The sequence below is a fragment of the Pipistrellus hanaki genome (assembly GCF_964339955.1).
Source record: "Pipistrellus hanaki genome assembly, chromosome: 1".
NCBI lineage: Eukaryota > Metazoa > Chordata > Mammalia > Chiroptera > Vespertilionidae > Pipistrellus > Pipistrellus hanaki.
This window is the reverse complement of record NC_140503.1, coordinates 99655836-99675509: the sequence shown is the minus strand read 5'-3', so window position 1 is coordinate 99675509 and position 19674 is coordinate 99655836. Positions and strand designations below refer to the sequence as shown.

Here is a 19674-nt window from a genome sequence, read left to right as displayed (position 1 = left end):
AGGAGAAAACCAGAAGGAAGCGTGGAGGAGCTGTAAAAGCTTAAGGTATGGAGACACGCAGGGCGTGTGCGAAGAGGACGGAGCCGGAGAGAAGGGGCGGCTGATTGCCTGGCTGGCGTTCCCTAGCAGGAAAGAGATAAAAGTTCCGACTGCTCTGAACCCCAGTTCTAGGCCAGATCCCAGGGATCCAGGCTCATCCAGAGGGAGCTGGGCTGTAAGGCAGAACCCCGGGGGAGCGGCGAAAGGAGGTCCCGGAGGCACGCACATTGTGTGCAGAGAAGGGATGGTTGGCTGTGCCGCGGGATTGCCCTGGCGGGAAGGAGACTGGGGCTCTAGACTGCTCTGAACGCCACCTCCAATCCCACTTCCAACTGAACTGAACCCCAGTTCCGGGCTCATTGGGGGAGAGCCTAGACTGTTTGGTAGCAGGTGAAAATCGAGGGCACCTTTCTCTCAGAGGCACTTGCAAAGAGTACTGAAGGACCCTGGGAATTACTGAGACTCAGGAGCCGCATAGGGCAGGGCTGACGGAAGCCAAGGCTGTAGGCTCCACCCTGAAACTCCGCCCCATCAGGGAAGCTGCGAAAATGCGACAACGAAATAGATCACAAACGAAAGAAATGGAGGATAAAAAGTGACTGGATATAGAGTTCAAATGTACGCTTATAAGGTTTTTCAAGAATTTTCTAGAAAAGGTCGATAAGACCTATGAGGATATGAAAAGGGAACAACTAGAATTAATAAGGAATCAACGAGAAATGATAAGGGATCAACAAGAAATAAAGAATACATTGTCTGAAATAAAAAATATTATACAGAGTCCTAAAAACAGAATGGAAGATCACAAGAATCAAGTAAAAGATTTGGAACATAAAGAGCCAGAAGACACTCCTCCGCAGAAGCAAGAAGACAAGAGAATCCAGAAAATTGAAGATAATGTAAGAAACCTCTGGGACAACTTCAAGCGAACCAACATCAGAATTATGGGGGTCCCAGAAGATGAGAGAGAGCAAGATATTGAAAACATACTGAAAGAAATAGTGACAGAAAACTTCCCCCACCTGGTGAAAGAATTAGACTTACAAGTCCAGGAAGCACACAGAACTCCAAACAAAAGGAATCCAAAGAGTTCCACACCAAGACAAATCATAATTAAAATTCCAAGAGCAAAAGACAAAGAGAGAATATTAAAAGCAGCCAGAGCAAAGCAGGTAGTTACCTATAAAGGAGCACCTATACGATTGTCAGCTGACTTCTCAACAGAAACCATGCAGGCCAGACGGGAATGGCAAGAAATATTCAAGGTGATGAATAGTAAGAACCTACAGCCAAAGATAATCTACCCAGCAAAGCTATCACTCAGAATCGACAGCCAGATAAAGAGCTTCAGTAATAAAAAAAAAGCTAAAGGAGTTCATCACTGCCAAACCAGAATTATATGAATTGCTGAAGCGGGTTCTTTCGGAAGAGAAAGTAAATAAAGATTAAAATTATGAACAACAAATACGTAACTATCAACAAGTGAATCTAAAAACCAAGGAAATTAAAAAAAAAATCTGATGAACAATATTAACTGTTGAATATAATAGAATCAGAGGTATGGAAGGGGAGTGAACTGACGATTCTTGGGGGAAAGGGGAGAGGGGAATGTGGGAAGAGACTGAACATAAACTGTGCACCTATGGATGAGGACAATGGGGGATGGGGAAAGGGCAGAGGGTAGGATGGGAACCTGTTGGAGGAGAGCAATGGAGCGGGGGAGGGGGGAGAGGAACATTTGTAATAATATGAACAATAAAAATTTATTTTAAAAAATGCACATCATATTTCATAGACTTAGTTTACATTAAATATTTTAATAATAATATCTTACAATGTTTACATGTTGAAATAATGTTTGATCCATTAAGTTAAATAAAATATTAAAATTTTATCAGTTTCTTTTTGTTTTAACATGTGTCTACTAGAAAATTTAAAATTACATATGTGACTCAAATTTCTACTGGGTAGTTCTGATAAACTATTTTATAGTATACCACTCTATAGAGTACCATACTTTATTTAACCAGCCCACTATTGATACATACTTGTTTTCAGTTTTTTACCATCAAAAATGCAGAATACTTAACCTAGTCCATGCATCATTTCATACATGTATACGTTGATCTGTGAAATGAATACCCAGTATTGGGGCTGCTGCACTAAAGAATAAATGCATTTGTACATTTGATATTGCCAAATTGCCCTCCATAAGAGCTGTACCATTTTCACTGCCCTAGGAAGGTGTCTGAATGCCAATTTCCCATGTACTGCCGTTTTGAACTAGATCTATAGTTTCTTTATATAATAACTAGAGACTCGGTGCACGAATTTGTGTACTAGTGGGGTCCCTTGGCCTGGCCTACAGGATTGGTCTGAAACTGGCTTTCTGACATCCCCCAAGGGGTCCTGGATTGTAAGAGGGTGCAGGCCAGGCTGACATACCCCATTGGTGCATATTCAGGGCCAGAGAGTGATGTGGGAGGTTGGCCAGCCGAGGAGGGACCACTGGAGTGCTCCAGGTCATGTCCAGCTCATCTCACTTAATCCCAATCGGCCAGACCCTAGCAGCAAGTTAACCTACCGGTTAGAGCATCTGCCCCCTGGTGGTCAGTGCATGTCATAGCAACTGGACAACCAGTCGACTGTTTGCCCCCTGGTGATCAGTGCACATTATAGCGAGTGGTTGAGTGGCCTTAGAATATCATTAGCATGTTACGCTTTGATTGGTTGAACAGGTGACTGGACACTTAGCATATTAGGCTTTTATTAAATAGGATGACCAAATCTCTCTGCTAATTCCAAGAGCGTTTTAAGAAGAAATCACAAATAGTTTGCCTAATTTCATTTTGTATTAAAAGGAAGCATTCACTCTAGCTGATTTGGCTCTGTACACTGAAGAATCCCAGGTTCGATTCTGGTCAAGGGCACATGCCCGGGTTGTGGGCTTGATCCCCAATAGGGGGCATGCAGGAGGCAGCCAATCAATTATTCTTTCTCATCATTGACGTTTCTCTCTTTCATTCTCCCTTCCTCTCTGAAATCAATAAAAATATATTTTATAAAATTATTTTTTAAAAAGAAGAGAGCCAGCTATTGATGATGAAACTCTTAGAGTCAACACTTTACAATTGACTCTTCTTTCTAATGAAAATGTCAAGGAATTAACCCTACACTGTTCACCTGGTTTATAAATTTCTATGAAAGTTTTATCCTACTCAGATTTAGGAATGGAGATTTTGTCAGGGTTCCAATGGATAAAGGACAACAACATTTTCTTTTGTTTTCCAAGACTGAGAGATTTCTTGAGATCTACAGTGGCCATCCCTGGGTTGGGTAGTCTGACATTGCCTGGTAGAAAGGCAGTGTGCATGTAGGTTTTACATACTGTCAGTATATCAGTTTTCTGTCAGTGTATTCATTTTACTAAATGTTAACCATATTCAAACTTTACAGCCTAATTAACTGAGGAAATCTGCTGACAACATAATTGGAGTTCAAGAGCTGCCATAATCATTAGAGTCAACTTTATTTACTTTATTAATAAGCTACAGAAAAAGTTCATCTTTCTGTTTGGGTCTAACTGTTTTTCAGCTTTCAAGACTTGTGTGCCCTCTACTGCCCTTTGCCTTTTTTGTTTGTTTTTCTCAGATTGAACTAAACACTCAGCATCTAAAACAATTGCTTCAACTTTCTGTTTATAGGAATCTATACTAATAAAAGGGTAAAATTAGACTGGACATCTTCTGAATATTCTTCCAGACAAAGCCACGATGGCAGGGACTGAGGCAGAGGTGGTTAGGGGCCATCAGGCTGGCAGGGGGGAGCAGTTAGGGGTGACCAGGCTATCAGGGGAAAGCAGTTAGGAGAATCAGGCCAACAGGGGAACAGTTAGGGGCAATTGGGTAGGCAGGCATAGAGGTTAGGGTTGACCAGGCTAGCAGGCAAAGGTGGTTAGGGGTGATGAGGCTGGCAGGCAGGTGAGTGGTTAGGAGCCAGTAGTCTTGGATTGCGAGAGGGATGTCCAACTGCCAGTTTGAGATCAGGCTTAAACTGGCAGTAGGACATCCCTGAAGGGGTTCTGTATTGGAGAGGGTGCAGGCTGGACTGAGGGCCTCTAGTCTGACAATAAAATTCTTATGAAGATAAATCTCACTGTGTAGTTAGGGTGTGTCAGATAAGTCAATAAATTAGCATAATGGAAATCCTTGGCTTTTAGGAATGTAAACTCATCTTTTGGCAAATCCTAGAGGAACAGAAGAGTATTTATAGCTAGTCTGATGACAAACATTTACTATCTTTAAAAGTTTGTTTTTCAATATGAAAAGGTTAAGAAAAGAAATAAAAGGTGCCGAGACCAGTTTGGCTCAATGGATAGAGCGTCGGCTTGGGGACTGAAGGGACCCGGGTTCGATTCTGGTCAAGGGCATGTGCCTTTGTTGCGGGCATATCCCCAGTAGGGGGTGTGCAAGAGGCAGCTGATCGATGACTCTCTCTCATCAATGTTTCTGCTTTCTATCTCTCTCCCTTCCTCTCTGTACAAAATCAATAAAATATATTTTTTTTTAAAAAAAAAAAAAAAAGGAAGAACACTGGGGCACAGGGACATATGTATCAGGAGGTCATCCTGGCAGTTGGGATACTAAGCCATCTACACATATACACTGAGCGACCAGGTTATTATGATCTCTGAATGCATAATAATCTGTCCACTCAGTGTGTGTGTGTGTATATGTGTGTGTAGGAGTGTGTGTAGTGTGTGTGTGTGTGTGTGTGTGTGTGTGTGTGTGTGTGTGTATATATATATATATATATATATATATATATATATATATATATATATATATATATATTAGAGGCCTGGTGCATGAATTCGTGCATGGCCAGGGGGAGAGGACATGGGCGGTTGGCCAGCCTTCCCGCTGGTCGAACTCCTGGTTGAGGGGAAAATTTGCATATTAGACTTTTATTATATAGGATATACACTGAGTGGCCAGATTATTATGCATTCAGAGATCATAATAATCTGGCCACTCAGTGTATATAAAGAGCCAGGGTCCATTACTTCCAAAACAACTGAAAGCTCAACTGAACACCAGAAGTCAGTCCTGCAATAACTGGACATCATGGTGACTATAGAGGGGGCTGCAATCACGCCCGGAGAGAAAAGTAGGATCTGATTTCAGCCCCCAGGCAGCCCGTGCTGGGTCCGCATGATGGAAATCAGTCCTGCAGTCAGTGAACATAGAGTCAATTAATATTAAGTGCACATAGGATCAATTAATATCTCTTTGCGAATTGAGAATATAAAGTACAGTGTAGAGCAATTACTTATGTTATTTCACATAAAAATCTTTTCAACAAATATATTTTCCTTTATTTAAAATGTATCTTTATTGTTGAAAATATTACAGATGTCCCTTTGTTTTAGTGTTGTTTTTCCCCCATTGATCTTCTCCACCCTGCACCCGCCCCTACCTGGCCTTCGCCAGCCTATATTCTGTGTCCATGGGCTATTCCTATCTAATACATAAAAATGTAGGAAGATTTAGAGACAATAAAATAAAAGATATGTCAGGTAAATATTGAACAGAAGAGCTGAAGTTGCTGCATGAATACTGGATACAGTCTTAAAGCCAAAACACAACTCATGAGATAGAGTTAGTCATTGTAACTAATAAAAGGTTCCTTTCACTAAAGAGATAAGATGGTTTCCAATACTTACACACATAACAGAACAGTGTAGGGGTTCAGAATGAGCCTCACCAGGATGTGTCTCAGTGGTATATAGATTTTTGAGCTAAGGGCAATTTTAGCTTCAGCTCAAGTGAAAATTCTGCCCCTCCCTTTAACTACCTAAAAAAGTTGAATTAGAGGCCTTGCCAATAATAAGACATCCTATATAATAAATTGACTAATATGCAAATTGATCAAACAGCAGGCCAACCAGTTGCTATGACACACACTGACCACCAGAGGGCAGATGCTCAATGCAGGAGCTGCCCCCTGGTGGTCAGTACACTCCCACAGCCAACTTCCCATGGCCAGCCAACATCCCACAGCCTCGATTGGCCCTGATTGCCAGCCAGGCCAACGGACCCCCACCTGTGCACGAATATGTGCAATGGGCCTCTAGTTTTAGATAAATAATCACATAGCTTTCTGCACTACAGCTACTCTTCACATCCCTTTTCCCTTTTATTGCTCATTTTGCTAATTGTTTTGTTTCAGGAAGGGTTTTCACTCATTGGTAGCAAGAACTGGTTGAAGATTGTGAGACGCATGGATTGTCTTCTGTTTGGAACAATGATAAAGGCAAGATGCTGTGTGGCCAACTGTTTTTAAGCAATTGACCACACTCTTCTCATTTTCTATGTGCACATGGGGGGGTTTGGGAGTTTCCCTCTGCAGGTGAGATGGTACTGGAATAATACACATGTTTAAGAAAGGTTTGTATCTTGAGCAGAACATGAAATAAGGACTGTAGAAAGGTAGAAGTCAGTTAGTTAGAGGATGTTACTGAAGAGTCAGGGCTCTGACAAATCTGTCTGAGGAAGTCAGGCAGCCTTGCTCCATCACCCAAGCACAAAGTGAAGGGAAGTGGACTGTATCATTTGCCTTACTAGATGTTAAAAAGTTGTGTATTTTTGGCTCAGTGGTTAGAGTGTCAGGCCAGGCAGAGATGGGTTGTAGTTTTGATTCCTGGTGAGGGCACGTACTTGGGTTGCAGATTACATCCTGCCCTGGTGGGGGCATGTGCAGGAGGCAACCAATCAATGTGGCTCTTTCACATCCATGTTTCTTTTTCTTTCCCTCCCTTCATCCCTTGCATTCTCTGTAAAAACTAATGGGAAAATATCTTCAGATAAGGATTAACAACAACAACAACAACAACAAACGTTGTGTACTTTTTAGTGATTCACTGAGTGTATCTTTTCATTTTTCTCTTTAATATTAAAAATTAAATTCCTGCCGAAACCGGTTTGGCTCAATGGGTAGAGCGTCAGCTTGGGGACTGAAAGGTCCCGGGTTCGATTCCGGTCAAGGGCATGTACCTTAGTTGCGGACATATCCCCAGTAGGGGGTGTGCAAGAGGCAGCTGATCGATGACTCTCTCTCATTGATGTTTCTAACTCTCTATCCCTCTCTCTTCCTCTCTGTACAAAATCAATAAAATATATTTAAAAATAAATAAATAAATAAATAAATAAATAAATAAATAAATTCATTTTTTATTTGCTGTCTACCTCTATTAAACATAAAGAATAATCCTCACCAAATGTGGACTAGTCACCTGGATTGTTTTCTCTCTGAATTAGCTATAAAAAAAATCTGTTAACATTCACTGAATAGATAATATTGAAATTTAGGTGAGAGTTCCTAATTTCTAATGACTCATGAACTGAAAGTCGGAAGAGGTCTTCAAGAACATTTAATAGTCCTAACTGGTTTGGCTCAGTGTATAGAGCCTGCAAACTGAAAGGTCCCAGATTCAATTCCAGTCAAGGGCATGTACCATGGTTGTGGGCACATCCCCAGTAGGGGGTGTGTAAGAGGCAGATGTTTCTCTCTCATTGATGTTTCTAACTCTCTATCTCTCTCCCTTCCTCTCTGTAAAAAATCAGCTATACGTGTATGATTTTTGTCCAGTCTCTTTCCATACCCCCAACTCAGACATCCCTTTTCCTCCTGAGAACTATCAATTTCCTCCCATTTTATGCCCCTAATTCTGTTATATTCACCAGTTTATTCTATTTATTAGATTTTTAAGTCACTTGACTTTTAGGTTCACTTGTTGATAGATATGTATTTGTTGTTCATAATTTTTATCTTTTTTTCTTCTTTTTCCTCTTTTTAAAGAACACCTTTTAGCATTTCATATAATACTGGTTTGGTGGTGAACTCCTTTAGCTTTTTCTGATCTGGGAAGCTCTTTATCTGCTCTTCAATTCTGAATGATAACTTTGCTGGGTAGAGTAATCTTGGTTGTAGATTCTTGCTATTCATCACTTTGAATATTTCTTGGCACTCCCGTCTGGCCTGCATAGTTTCTGTTGAGAAATCAGCTGATAATCATATGGGTGCTCCCTTGTAGGTAACTAACTGTTTTTTCTCTTGCTGCTTTTGATATTCTCTCTTTGTCTTTTGCTCTTGGCATTTTAATTATGATGTGTCTTGGTATGGTCCTCTTTGGATTCCTTTTGTTTGGGGTTCTGTGTACTTCCTGGACTTGTAAGTCTATTTCTTTCACCAGGTGGGGGAAGTTTACTGTCATTATTTCTTCAAATAGGTTTTCAGTGTCTTGCTCTCTCTCTTCTGGCACCCCCATAATTCTGATGTTGGTACGCTTGAAGTTGTCCCAGAGGCTTCTTACACTATCTTCAACTTTCTGGATTCTTCTTGCGTTCTTCTAGTCTGCTTTTGGGTCTCTGTATAATATTTTTTATTTCAGTCAGTGTATGTTTAATTTCTAGTTGGTCCTTTTTAATATCCTCAAGGGTCTTGTTAAATTTATCAGCCTTTTCTAGGAAATTCTTGAAAAACCTTATAAGTGTGGTTTTGAACTCTATATCCAGTCTTTTGTTCTCCTCCATTTCTTTTGTTTGAGATCTCTTTCCTTTTCTCGGAATTTTCGCTGCTTCCCTGAGTTGGTAGGGTAGCTTTGTGGGACTGGATGTCCTATATGAGTCAACCTCAATGAGTCAGCCTCCCAGTTGCCTGATGTGGACACTCTTGGTACACCCCTTTGTGGACACTGTGGACACCCTTGTTGTAGTTAAGTCTTGATTGTTGTTGGTGTCACTGGGAGGAATTGACCTCCAGGCCAATTGGCTGTGAGGACCCGCTCTGTCTATAGTGGAAGAATTGCTGTGCTGGAGACACGTTTATGGAGGAGGACTTGGTCCTGTAGGGCTTTGGCGCTCACTGAATCTGCCTCTTGAATGTGTCCCTTATGAGAATAGTTGAAATCTGCTGTCATCTCACACAGACCGCTAGCTACACTAGTTTCTGGATCTCTAATGGGGTGCAGGTCAGCTACTGTCTGCGCCCACCCAGCAGGAGCTACTGCAAGAACTACAGTTTTCTCCTCTTTGCTTGGGATTTGGCAGTTTTGAAGTTGGAGCTGCAGTTTATTTTGTTAAGCTGCCACAATACAGGCCATTTATAAGCAAAAGCAGCTGTGTGGAGCCTGGGCGGGTTTGTAGAATGTGCGGGGCAGGACCTTGGGGCGGGGCGGGGTCTCCGGACGTCACTAGGCTGGGGCATGCCTAACAGCAATTGCTGCTGTCAGGCTTCTCTGCCTTTCCTTGTTTCTAAGTCCCTGTGCTCCAGCGCAGTAAACAATGATTGCTACTCGCACCTCTGCAAAAAAGTCACCCTCACTTTCAGACCTGGTGGCCGATAGACCAGCATCTCCCCATAGGCATCTGGGTCCCCCACGTGACCCCAGAAATTGGATTTCAAAGTGATTGGGAACTTGTTTCCCTTCGGGTTGAAAAAAAGCCGCGTGCCCAGTCACCTGCCACCAGCCCAATTTGCGTGCCTCCATGTCTAGGCTTTTCAGCTTTTCAGCACTTGTGCTCCTTTCTCTTTCAGCCAGCTTTCCCTTGGTTCTGGGTGATAGACATTTTGTCTTTTAGTTGTAGTTTTGAAATTGTTGTGCCAGGCAGGTGGCATATTAGTTGTTTACCTTTGCCGCCATCTTGGTTTTTCCCTCTATATGTTCTTTTTAAAAATTACACCATGTCATATGTCTGATACTTGAGTTTTAATTTTTTCCTGATTATATATTACTATTTAAATTTTAATTATCTATAAAGAGCAAAATAAAAAAATAGTCATAATTTAACCACTCAAAAACAATAATTATATTAATGACAAAAAAAGCTGGTTATCAGTAGGTTGGGGCAGGATGAATAGGGTAAAGGGGGTCAAATATATATTGACAGGAGATGAGACTCTAGGTAGTGAGCACACAATAGAATATACCAATATATTTTAAAAATGTACACATGAAACTTACAGAATGTTATCACTAGCCAATATTATCCAAATAAATTTAATTAAGAAACAATCATATTCACATCTTGAAGCTTTTACTAGGCATATGTATTATATTAACATTCAGATGCATATGACAGAAAATCCAGATATAATGGCCCCCAAAATTATTATATTACTAAATAAGAAATCCAGAAACAGGCAGTGTTAGCTAGCTTTGGCCCAGCAACTTCACAGTGCCAAGGTCAATATCTTTGCAATTCCCTTGGCCTCTCTCTCACATTTACAAAATGGTACTACAGCTCTATTTTATTTCCATTCAAGGAAGACCAACTTCATCAGTTCATTTTATAAGGAAAGCATAAACTTTCCTATATAGCTCTATAATTCCCCCAACCCCTAGGATATGTCTATTTCTGTCTCATGGACTAAAAAAAAAAAAAAAGTAATGTGGCCATCCCACATGGCAAAATGAGTGTTCGGCTTTTCTAGCCTGAGCTGTGGATCGGCTCATGGCACTGAACAGTGTAAATACTTACAACTTTGGGATTAGAGCATATAGAGTGCTTTATATCCTGCTTTCTTGTCTTGTAACATTTTTATCAGAAGTATTATGCCAATGGATTGAATTAGAGAACATCATGCTGAGTGAAACAAGCCAGTCAATGAAAGAGAAACACCACATGACCTCACTTATTTATGGATGATAAAGAACATTATAAACTGAAGAACCAAAAGATAGATATAGAGACAGTAAAGCAACAAGCAGACTGTCAAATTACAGCAGGGAGGTTAGGGAGATCTGGGGGAGATAAGAGATCAACCAAAGGACTTATATACATGCATATAAGTACAACCAATGGACACAAAACTCTGGGGAGGAAGGGCATATATGGGAGGGAGGGGGCAATGGTATATGTACAAAGATAATAATTTAATTTAAAAAATAAATAAATAAATAAATAAAATAAAATAAAAAAGAAGTATTATGCCAAGTCATTTTTTAGTCTTTGAAAACATGATTCGTCATGGCTATATAGCATTTTTTTTTGTTTGGAAACACCATAATTCAATTAATGAATTATCAACTTTTCACTGTTACAAACATGTTTTGATTGTCATAAAAATTTATTTACAGTGTTCTTGAAATAGAAGTCTAGAAATTTGAACATTTATTTAGTAAATTTTCCCTTCAGATAGGTTGTCCATTTCTACAGCAGTAGCAATCTATAAGAATGCTCATTTATCCAAATCCTTTCCAATAGAGTGATACAGTTTACATTTAAAAACTTGTTCCCGGAGAATCCAAGATGGCTGCTCGGGTAGGCAACTAGCCGCAGCCGCACACAACAATTTCAAAAAATATAAAATGGACATTACCCAGAACTACAGGAAAGTCGACTGACTGGAAATCCTACAACAAGAAACAAGGAGAAAACCAGAAGGAAGCGCGGAGGAGCTGTAAAAGCCTAAGGTACGGAGACACGCAGCGCGCGGAGAGAACGGAGCCGGAGAGGAGGGAGGCCGAGTGCCTGGCTGGCGTTCCCAAGCAGGAAGCAGAGAAAAGCTCCGATTGTGCTGGGCCCAGCTCCAACTGCTCTGAACCCCAATTCTAGGCCAGACCCTGGGGACCCAGGCTCACCCATAGGGAGCTGGGCCGTAAGGCGGAACTCCAGGGAACGGCAAAAGGAGGTCCCGGAGGCGCGCACAGTGCGCGCAGAGAAGGGCTGGCCGGCTGTGCCGCGGGATTGCCCTGACGGGAAGGAGACAGGGGCTCCAGACTGCTCTGAAAGCCACCTCCAACTCCACTTCCAACTGAACTGAACCCCAATACCGGGCTCATTGGGGGAGAGCATAGACAGTTAGGCAGCAGGCAAAAATCGAGGGCACCTTTCTCTCAGAGGCGCTTGCAACAAGTACTGAAGGACCCTGAGTCTCAGGAGTCGCATAGGGCGGGGCTGACGGAAGCCAAGGCTGTAGGCTCCACCCTGAAACCCCGCCCCATCAGGAAAGCTGCCTGCGAAAATGCCTAAACCAAATAGATCACAAACGAAAGAAATGGAGGACAAAAAGCTACTGGATATAGAGTTCAAAACCACACTTATAAGGTTTTTCAAGAGTCTCCTAGAAAAGGCCGATAAAATAAATGAGACCTATGAGAATATGAAAAGGGATCAACAAGAAATAAAGAATACATTGTCTGAAATAAAAAATATTTTACGAGTCCTAAAAACAGAGTAGAAGATCGCAAGAATCAAGTCAAAGATTTGGAACATAAAGAGCCAGAAGACACTCCTCTGCAGAAGCTAGAAGGCAAGAGAATCCAGAAAATTGAAGATGATGTAAGAAACCTCTGGGACAACTTCAAACGATCCAATATCAGAATTATGGGGGTCCCAGAAGATGAAAGAGAGCAAGATATCGAAAACATACTGAAAGAAATAGTGACAGAAAACTTCCCCCACCTGGTGAAAGAATTGGACTTACAAGTCCAGGAAGCACACAGAACTCCAAATAAAAGGAATCCAAAGAGGACCACAGCAAGACAAATCATAATTAAAATTCCAAGAGCAAAAGACAAAGAGAGAATATTAAAAGCAGCAAGAGCTAAGCAGGTAGTTACCTATAAAGGAACACCTATACGATTGTCAGCTGATTTCTCAACAGAAACCATGCATGCCAGACGGGAATGGCAAGAAATATTCAAGGTGATGAATAGCAAGAACCTACAGCCAAAGATAATCTATCCAGCAAAGCTATCACTCAGATTCGAAGGTCAGATAAAGAGCTTCACTAATAAAAAAAAGCTAAAGGAGTTCATCACCACCAAACCAGAATTATATGAATTGCTGAAGGGGGTTCTTTCAGAAGAGAAAGTAAATAAAGATAAAAATTATGAACAACAAATACGTAACTATCAACAAGTGAATCTAAAAACCAAGGAAACTAAAAAAAAAATCTGAGGAACAATATTAACTGTTGAATATAATAGAATCAGAGGTATGGAAGAGGAGTGAACTGATGATTCTTGGGGAAAAGGGGAGAAGGGGATGTGGGAAGAGACTGAACATAAACTGTGCACCTATGGATGAGGACAATGGGGAGTGGGGAAAGGGCAGAGGGTGGGGTGAGAATGGGGGGGAAAGGAACATTTGTAATAATATGAACAATAAAAATTTATTAAAAAAAATAATAATAAAAAAAATAAAATAAAAATAAAAACTTGTTCCCAATTTGATAGGCCAAAATGAGCATATTCCTTTAATTTTCATTTCTTTGGAAACTAATGAGAAGACACTTTTTTGTGTGTTTGTTAGCTATCCATATCTCTTCTGTGAATTGCCTATCTACTGCTTTTGCCTAACTTTTATCTTCAGAATAGATACTATCTGTAGGGAGATTACATGTAATGGATGTGTATAGATTATATGTTACATTGAAATAGATATATATTTATGTAATTTGTGCAACTAAATAATGTTCTACATAATATTTATGTATATATCATATAATATGTAGATTTTTAAATATTTAAGGTTAGGAAACTTTTGCCTGGTGTAATATGAGTGGTACTCTTTATCTCAGAGATATTTCTAGCTACTTATTACTGGATTTTTTCTGTATTATTTAGCTTCCTTACTAAATTTTTATTAACTCTGATAATTTATTAATTTCCAGGAAAGTAATATTATAATTCACAATGATAAAGTTTTTATTTTCAATAGGTTATGTGTATTACTTTTCTCACCTTACTGAATTACCTAGACCTTCTAGAACACTGTAGTTATATGGTTAGTGTCATGCTTGACATCTTGCTGACCTGAATGGGCAGGCACATTTAGACATTAAGAACATTTCTAGCTATTGATTGGATATTCTTTACATGTAGAGAGATATTGTTTCAACTATAGTTTACTAGAGGCCTGGTGCATAAAATGCATGGGTAGGGTTCCTAGGCCTGGCGGGCAATGAAGGCCAATCTGTGGGGCGACCAACAGGGTGATCAAGGGCCCCCACCCCCGCTGATATCCACCTTGGCTGACCTGGCCCCACCCCCTGCTGCTGCTATCAGTCAAGCCCTGTGGGCTGGGGGCAGCTCCTGCATTGAGCATCTTCCCCCTGGTGGTCAGTGCTGGCTCCCAACTGCTCACCTGCCTGCCTTCCTGATTGCCCCTAACTGCTTCTCCCTGCCAGCTTTATCACCTCCTAACCACTCCCCTGCCATCCAGATTGATTCCTAACTGCTCCCCTGCCAGTTGGATTGCCCCTAACTGCTCTCCCCTGCAGGCCTGGTCCCCTCCCAGTTGCTCTCCCCTGAAGGCCTGGGTCCCTCCCAACTGCCCTTTCCTGCAGGCCTGGTTGCCTCTGACTTCACTCCTCTGCCGGTTTGGTCACCCCTAACTGTCCTCCCCTGCAGGCTTCATTGCTCCCAACTGCTTTTCCTTGAAGGCCTGACCCTCCCAACTGCCCTCCCCTTCTGGCCATCTTGTGGTCGCCATCTTGTGTCCACATGGGGGCAGCCATCTTGTGTGTTTGAGTGATGGGCAATCTACATATTACTCTTTTATTAGAAAGGATAGAGGCCTGGTGCATGGGTGGGGGCTGGCTAGTTTGCCCTGAAGGGGGTTCCCTTAGGGCACATGTGTCAAACACAAGGCCCACGGGCCAAATCCGGCCGGCCAGGCCTTGCAAGGTGGCCCGCACCGCGCTGTCATCACTGCACTCCACTGTCAGTTTATGACATTGTCAGTTTATGACTGTTCAGTAAACCATTCGGCCCGCAATTTAGGCTGGATTTTAGATTTTGGCCCCTTCTCTGATTGAGTTCGACACCCCTACCTTAGGGTGTGGGATGGCCTGAGTGAGGAGCCTGTGGTAGTTTGCAGGCCATGCCCCCTGGTGATGCAAGTGGAGGCTCTGGTATCTGGGGTTTATTTATCTTCTATAATTGAAACTTTGTAGCCTGGAGCAGAATCAAGCCTTCTGCTTGCTCCATGGTGGCAGCCATTTCTGTTGGGACTTATGTATCTTCTATAATTGAAACTTTGTATCCTTAAGCAGAGACCTGGGCTGGCCAGGGTGTGCAGAAAGCTTGGCTTCCTCCATCACCAGGGGCAACCCTAGCCTCCTCTTTCCAGCTCCGTGGCTGCTGCCATTTCTGTTTGGATTTATGTATTTTCTATCATTGAAACTTTGTAGCCTTGAGTGGAGGCCTAGGACAGCACGGGCAGGTGGAAAGCTTGGCTTCCTCCATTGTCGAGGAAACCCAAGCCTCCCTCCTGCTCTCCTGGCCACAGCCATATTGGTTGGGGTTAATTTGCATATTTGCTCCTGATTGGCTGGTGAGTGTAGCAGAGTGATGATTAATTTGCATACTACTCTTTTATTAGATAGGATTTTATAGAATAGAGGCCTGGTGCATGGGTGGGGGCCAGTTGGTTTGCCCTAAAGGGTGTCCTGGATCAGGGTGGGGGTTCCCTTGGGGCATGGGGTAGCCTGGGTGATAGGCCTGTGGTGGTTTTCAGGCCGGCCATGCTCCCCGGTGACCCAAACAGAGGCCCTGGTGTCTGGGATTTATTTATCTTCTATAATTGAACTTTTGTAAACTTGAGTGGAGGCCAAGGTAGGCAGGGCTGCGAAAGCTTGGCTTCCTCCATCGCTGGGGGCAACTCAAGCCTCCTGTTCTCTCCAGCTCTGTGGCTGCCACCATTTTTGTTAGGATTTATTTATCTTCTATCATTGAAGCTTTGTAACCTTGAGCTGAGGCCTAGGCTGGCCATGGCAGGCGAAAAGCTTGGTTTCCTCCATGGCCGGAGAAACTCAAGCCTCCTGCTCTCTCCATGGCTGTAGCTGTCTTGGTTGGGTTAATTTGCATGCTTGCTCCTGATTGGCTTCTGGCTATGGCTTGTGGGTGTCGTGGAGGCACGGTCAATTTGCATATTATTCTTTTATTAGGTAGGATGTTTCTTTTTTGTATTTTTTCATGGTTAGAGGGGATAATGGTAACATTACTTTTCTACTTAGGGAGAAAATTAAATGAATTAAAACCTGAAGGGAACCTAACAATGGCATTAAAGAGGTTGCAGGTCTATTCTGAATATGACACCTGACCATTCCAAGAGTTTTCTGTAACCTAAATACAGGGCTTTGCTTCATGGCTTCACCTAAACATTTAAATAGTAGGATTGTGAAGTGGAGAATCAAGGAATTTTTGCTTAAAGGAATTTACATAATTTTCCTGACTGTGGTTACATTTTCCAGTTAGCAGTATGATTTATGGATTTAATAAATGGAAAGTGTTATCACTAAGTTAGCACCTGAATTTCTTCTCAGAAGAAATTAAATAAAAATACACTATATGGACAATCCCATTTGGGGTGACTTTTATGTAAGTTGACTTCTCTAAACTGGGCAGAACCCTATCTATAAAGAGGTAATATGCAAATTAACCCTTACACCCTTGCACAAGATGGACGCCCCATGTGGTCAAAGATAGCCGCTATGAAACCTCAGACTGTCAGTAGCCCTCGCTGCTGCAGCTTGAGGTGCGCTCTATTTGGAGGAAGCTGGTGCTGTTTCTGGGGTTCTCGCCACCCTCACCCTCACCCTCACCCTCACTCTCATCAGCGTGAGCCAGTAATGTCTGAGCCGGCTTCTCAATGAAGTTCCCGGCTGAGCTCTTTTCTGTTTTGGCTAAAAGCCCCCGTCAAGAGGCCGATTCGGAGTGGCAGCAGTGGGGATTGCAGGTTGCTCAGGCTTGCAGATGGGTCAGGGTCTGTGGAGAGTGGCCAGAAACCAGCAGCTACAGCAGGAAGGTTACAGTGAACAAGGCTACCTCAGCAGAGAGCAGATCAGGAGGATGGCTGCCAACAGCAGTCATTATAAACAAGTCCAAGGAGGCATTGATATATATCATCTCTTGAAGGCAAGGAAATCTAAAGAACAGGAAGGATTCATTAATTTGGAAATGTTGTCTCCTGAGCTAGGCTTTACCATCTTGTCTTACCTGAATGCAACCGACTTCTGCTTAGCTTCATGTGTTTGGCAGGACCTCGCTAATGATGAACTTTTGTGGCAAGGGTTGTGTAAATCTACTTGGGTTCCATATACAATAAGAACCCACCTATAGGATTTTCTTTTAGAAAATTATATATGCAGCTGGATGAAGGCAGCCTCACCTTTAATGCCAATCCAGATGAAGGAGTGAACTACTTTATGTCCAAGGGTATCCTAGACAATTCACCAAAGGAAATAGCAAAGTTCATCTTCCGTATAAGAACACTAAATTGGAAAAAGCTGAGAATCTATCTTGATGAAAGGAGAGATGTCTTGGATGACCTTGTAACACTGCATAATTTTATAAATCAATTCTTGCCCAATGCTCTCAGAGAATTTTTTCATCACATCCATGCCCCTGAAGAGAGTGGGGAATATCTTGAAACTCTTATAACAAAGTTCTCACATAGATTTTGTGCTTATAACCCTGATTTAATGAGAGAACTTGACCTTAGTCCTGATGCTGTCTATGTACTGTGCTACTCTTTGATTCTACTTTCCATTGACCTCACTAGCCCTCATGTGAAGAATAAAATGTCAAAACGAGAATTTATTCGAAATACTCGTCGGGCTGCTCAAAATATTAGTGAAGATTTTGTAGGGCACCTTTATGACAACATCTACCTTATTGGCCATGTGGCTGTATAAAAGCACAGTTGCTAGGACTTTAACTTTTAACTTCAAACTAAAGCTACCCAAGGATTTATTTAACAGATATGGGGGTTACATTAGTGCCAGTCTTTCTAGCCTCTGTATACTTGAGTGTACAATCTTGTTTTCTTTTCTATTTTCTTTTTTAGTCATTTTCTTGAGGAACTAAAGAATTTTGCGGAATTTTTCTTAATTTTGCTTATCATGTTTTGCACAAAGCAGAGCCATTGTCTGACACAGCTGTTTAAGAATGTTAAACTGACATTATACTCTAAAAGATGGTATATTTGTGTATTAGATTTGCCTGAAAAACTTTATTCACTTCCATCCATTCTTTTTTAAAATACCATGTAATATGTACATATTTAACTAGAGATTTATAATCATAATTATTTTATTGTAAAGATTTTAATTAAAACCTTTCCTTTTTCTCTCAAAACTGAGTTCTGAAATTTATTTGATTCTGATATGAGATTATTAGTCTTTATAAAAATTGAATCTTACTTTGATACAAATCAGTACAGCTTCTCTTCCCTTTGAACTTTGAAAAGAGTTTGATTTGTTAGTATGCAAAGTACTTGTTTTCTTAAATATAAATTTATCACTTGACTTTTAATTTTTGAAACTTCTGAGTTAGTCAAGTCACAATAACCTTTAAACCATTTAGGATAGCAAAATATGTTTTTTAAAAAAAGAAGATTTACATATATGAGAACAAAATATTATTATAACTTATATTTGAACTAATAGTCAAACTTTACTGTTGTCCTAATGTTGATGATTTCTATTCAGTATCAGTTGAGAAAGGCATATTGTGAATAATAGTAAATATTCTTTATTTTTTCATTCAGTAAATATGTCCAAGGGTCTTCCACACGCTAAGTACTGTGGTAGGTACTCATGAAACCTAGACATGGGCTCTGCCTTCACAAATGTTACATGGTTGGGTAATGAGAAGAAAAATACTGCTTAATGGAGAGCAAATGTATGAAGTATATCTTAATTAATAATTATTTAGTGATTAAAACACTTAATATTGGAATGATAAAGAATAGTATATTTATCTAGTAAGTCAAAAGTTCCCTGGAAATACCTCTAAGTGAAAAGCATCAGCTTTGGAATGATACACTGTGTGATGGATAAGGCCGCTAGTTTATGGGGAGAGAACTGGAGGAGTAGACACTATAACTAGAGGTGTGGAATCAGAGTTTTCTTCCAGATCTGGATGTAAGTCAATATTACAACTGAATGATTTACTAAGAATTTTCAAGGACGAATCATAAGGTAATCAACTTTTGAAAATCAAAGGGAGTTTTCGACTGGTAATAAGTAAGCACTTTCTAAGATTGATAAACAAATCCCTTAATAAGTTTCACAGGTACATAATTTTGAATTCCATGACAAAATAATACTAATCTTTAACTTCAGAACTAATTAGTTAACTTCAAAACTATCATATAAAATTTTCAAACAATGAGTAGTGCTAACATTTATTATCGTTTCTATTTTCCAGTGCATGGCACTTTGCCCTCTCTATTTATCTCTTTCTCTCTTTCTGTGTACTCCTACCTAGATTCTGCAATTTAGATTTTACTGCATTCACTTCACCACAGTTATCCATCTCTGTACAATCAGCCTGTCTTAATGTTTTGGATATAGGTCATAATAAGTTTCAGACAACAGTACACTTCATTCCTGAAGATTTCAACTTGTATATCATTTGCTAAAGATAATTTTTTATGCTTTTTTTTTTTTAGGTAAAATTGACATTTAATAAAATGCATAAATCTTAACTATACTAATTAATGAGTCTTCACAAATGCACACACCTATGTAAAACAAACCCATGGTAAGATGTAACTCTGTAAAGCCTATTTACAGTTACTATTGTACCACTACACATAAAAACTTTGTAACTACATAGAC

The 19674-nt window shown here is 40.7% G+C and overlaps 2 protein-coding genes across 7 annotated transcripts in view; both read left to right on the top strand.

Moving 5' to 3' along the window:
• Positions 1-19674, top strand: part of REC114 (REC114 meiotic recombination protein) — a 103402-nt gene that overhangs the window by 64687 nt on the left and 19041 nt on the right. For 4 of the 6 annotated variants that reach the window (XM_084906394.1, XM_084906392.1, XM_084906390.1 and 1 more), the window contains one exon: positions 6271-6354. The exons of the other annotated variants lie outside the window; for them this stretch is intronic. In XM_084906394.1, coding sequence (XP_084762520.1) covers positions 6271-6354 — 84 coding nt within the window. The remainder of the gene's footprint in view (positions 1-6270; positions 6355-19674) is intronic. 6 annotated transcript variants of the gene reach the window in all.
• On the top strand, positions 17024-17752 carry LOC311633726 (F-box only protein 8-like). Its single transcript, XM_084906765.1, has one exon. The coding sequence runs from the start codon at positions 17194-17196 to the stop codon at positions 17743-17745; it is 552 nt and encodes a 183-aa protein (XP_084762891.1). The 5' UTR covers positions 17024-17193; the 3' UTR covers positions 17746-17752.

Coding starts and splice junctions, on each gene's coding strand:
- LOC311633726 (XM_084906765.1), top strand. CDS start 17,194: ATGCAGCTGGATGAAGGCAGCCTCACCTTTAATGCCAATCCAGATGAA.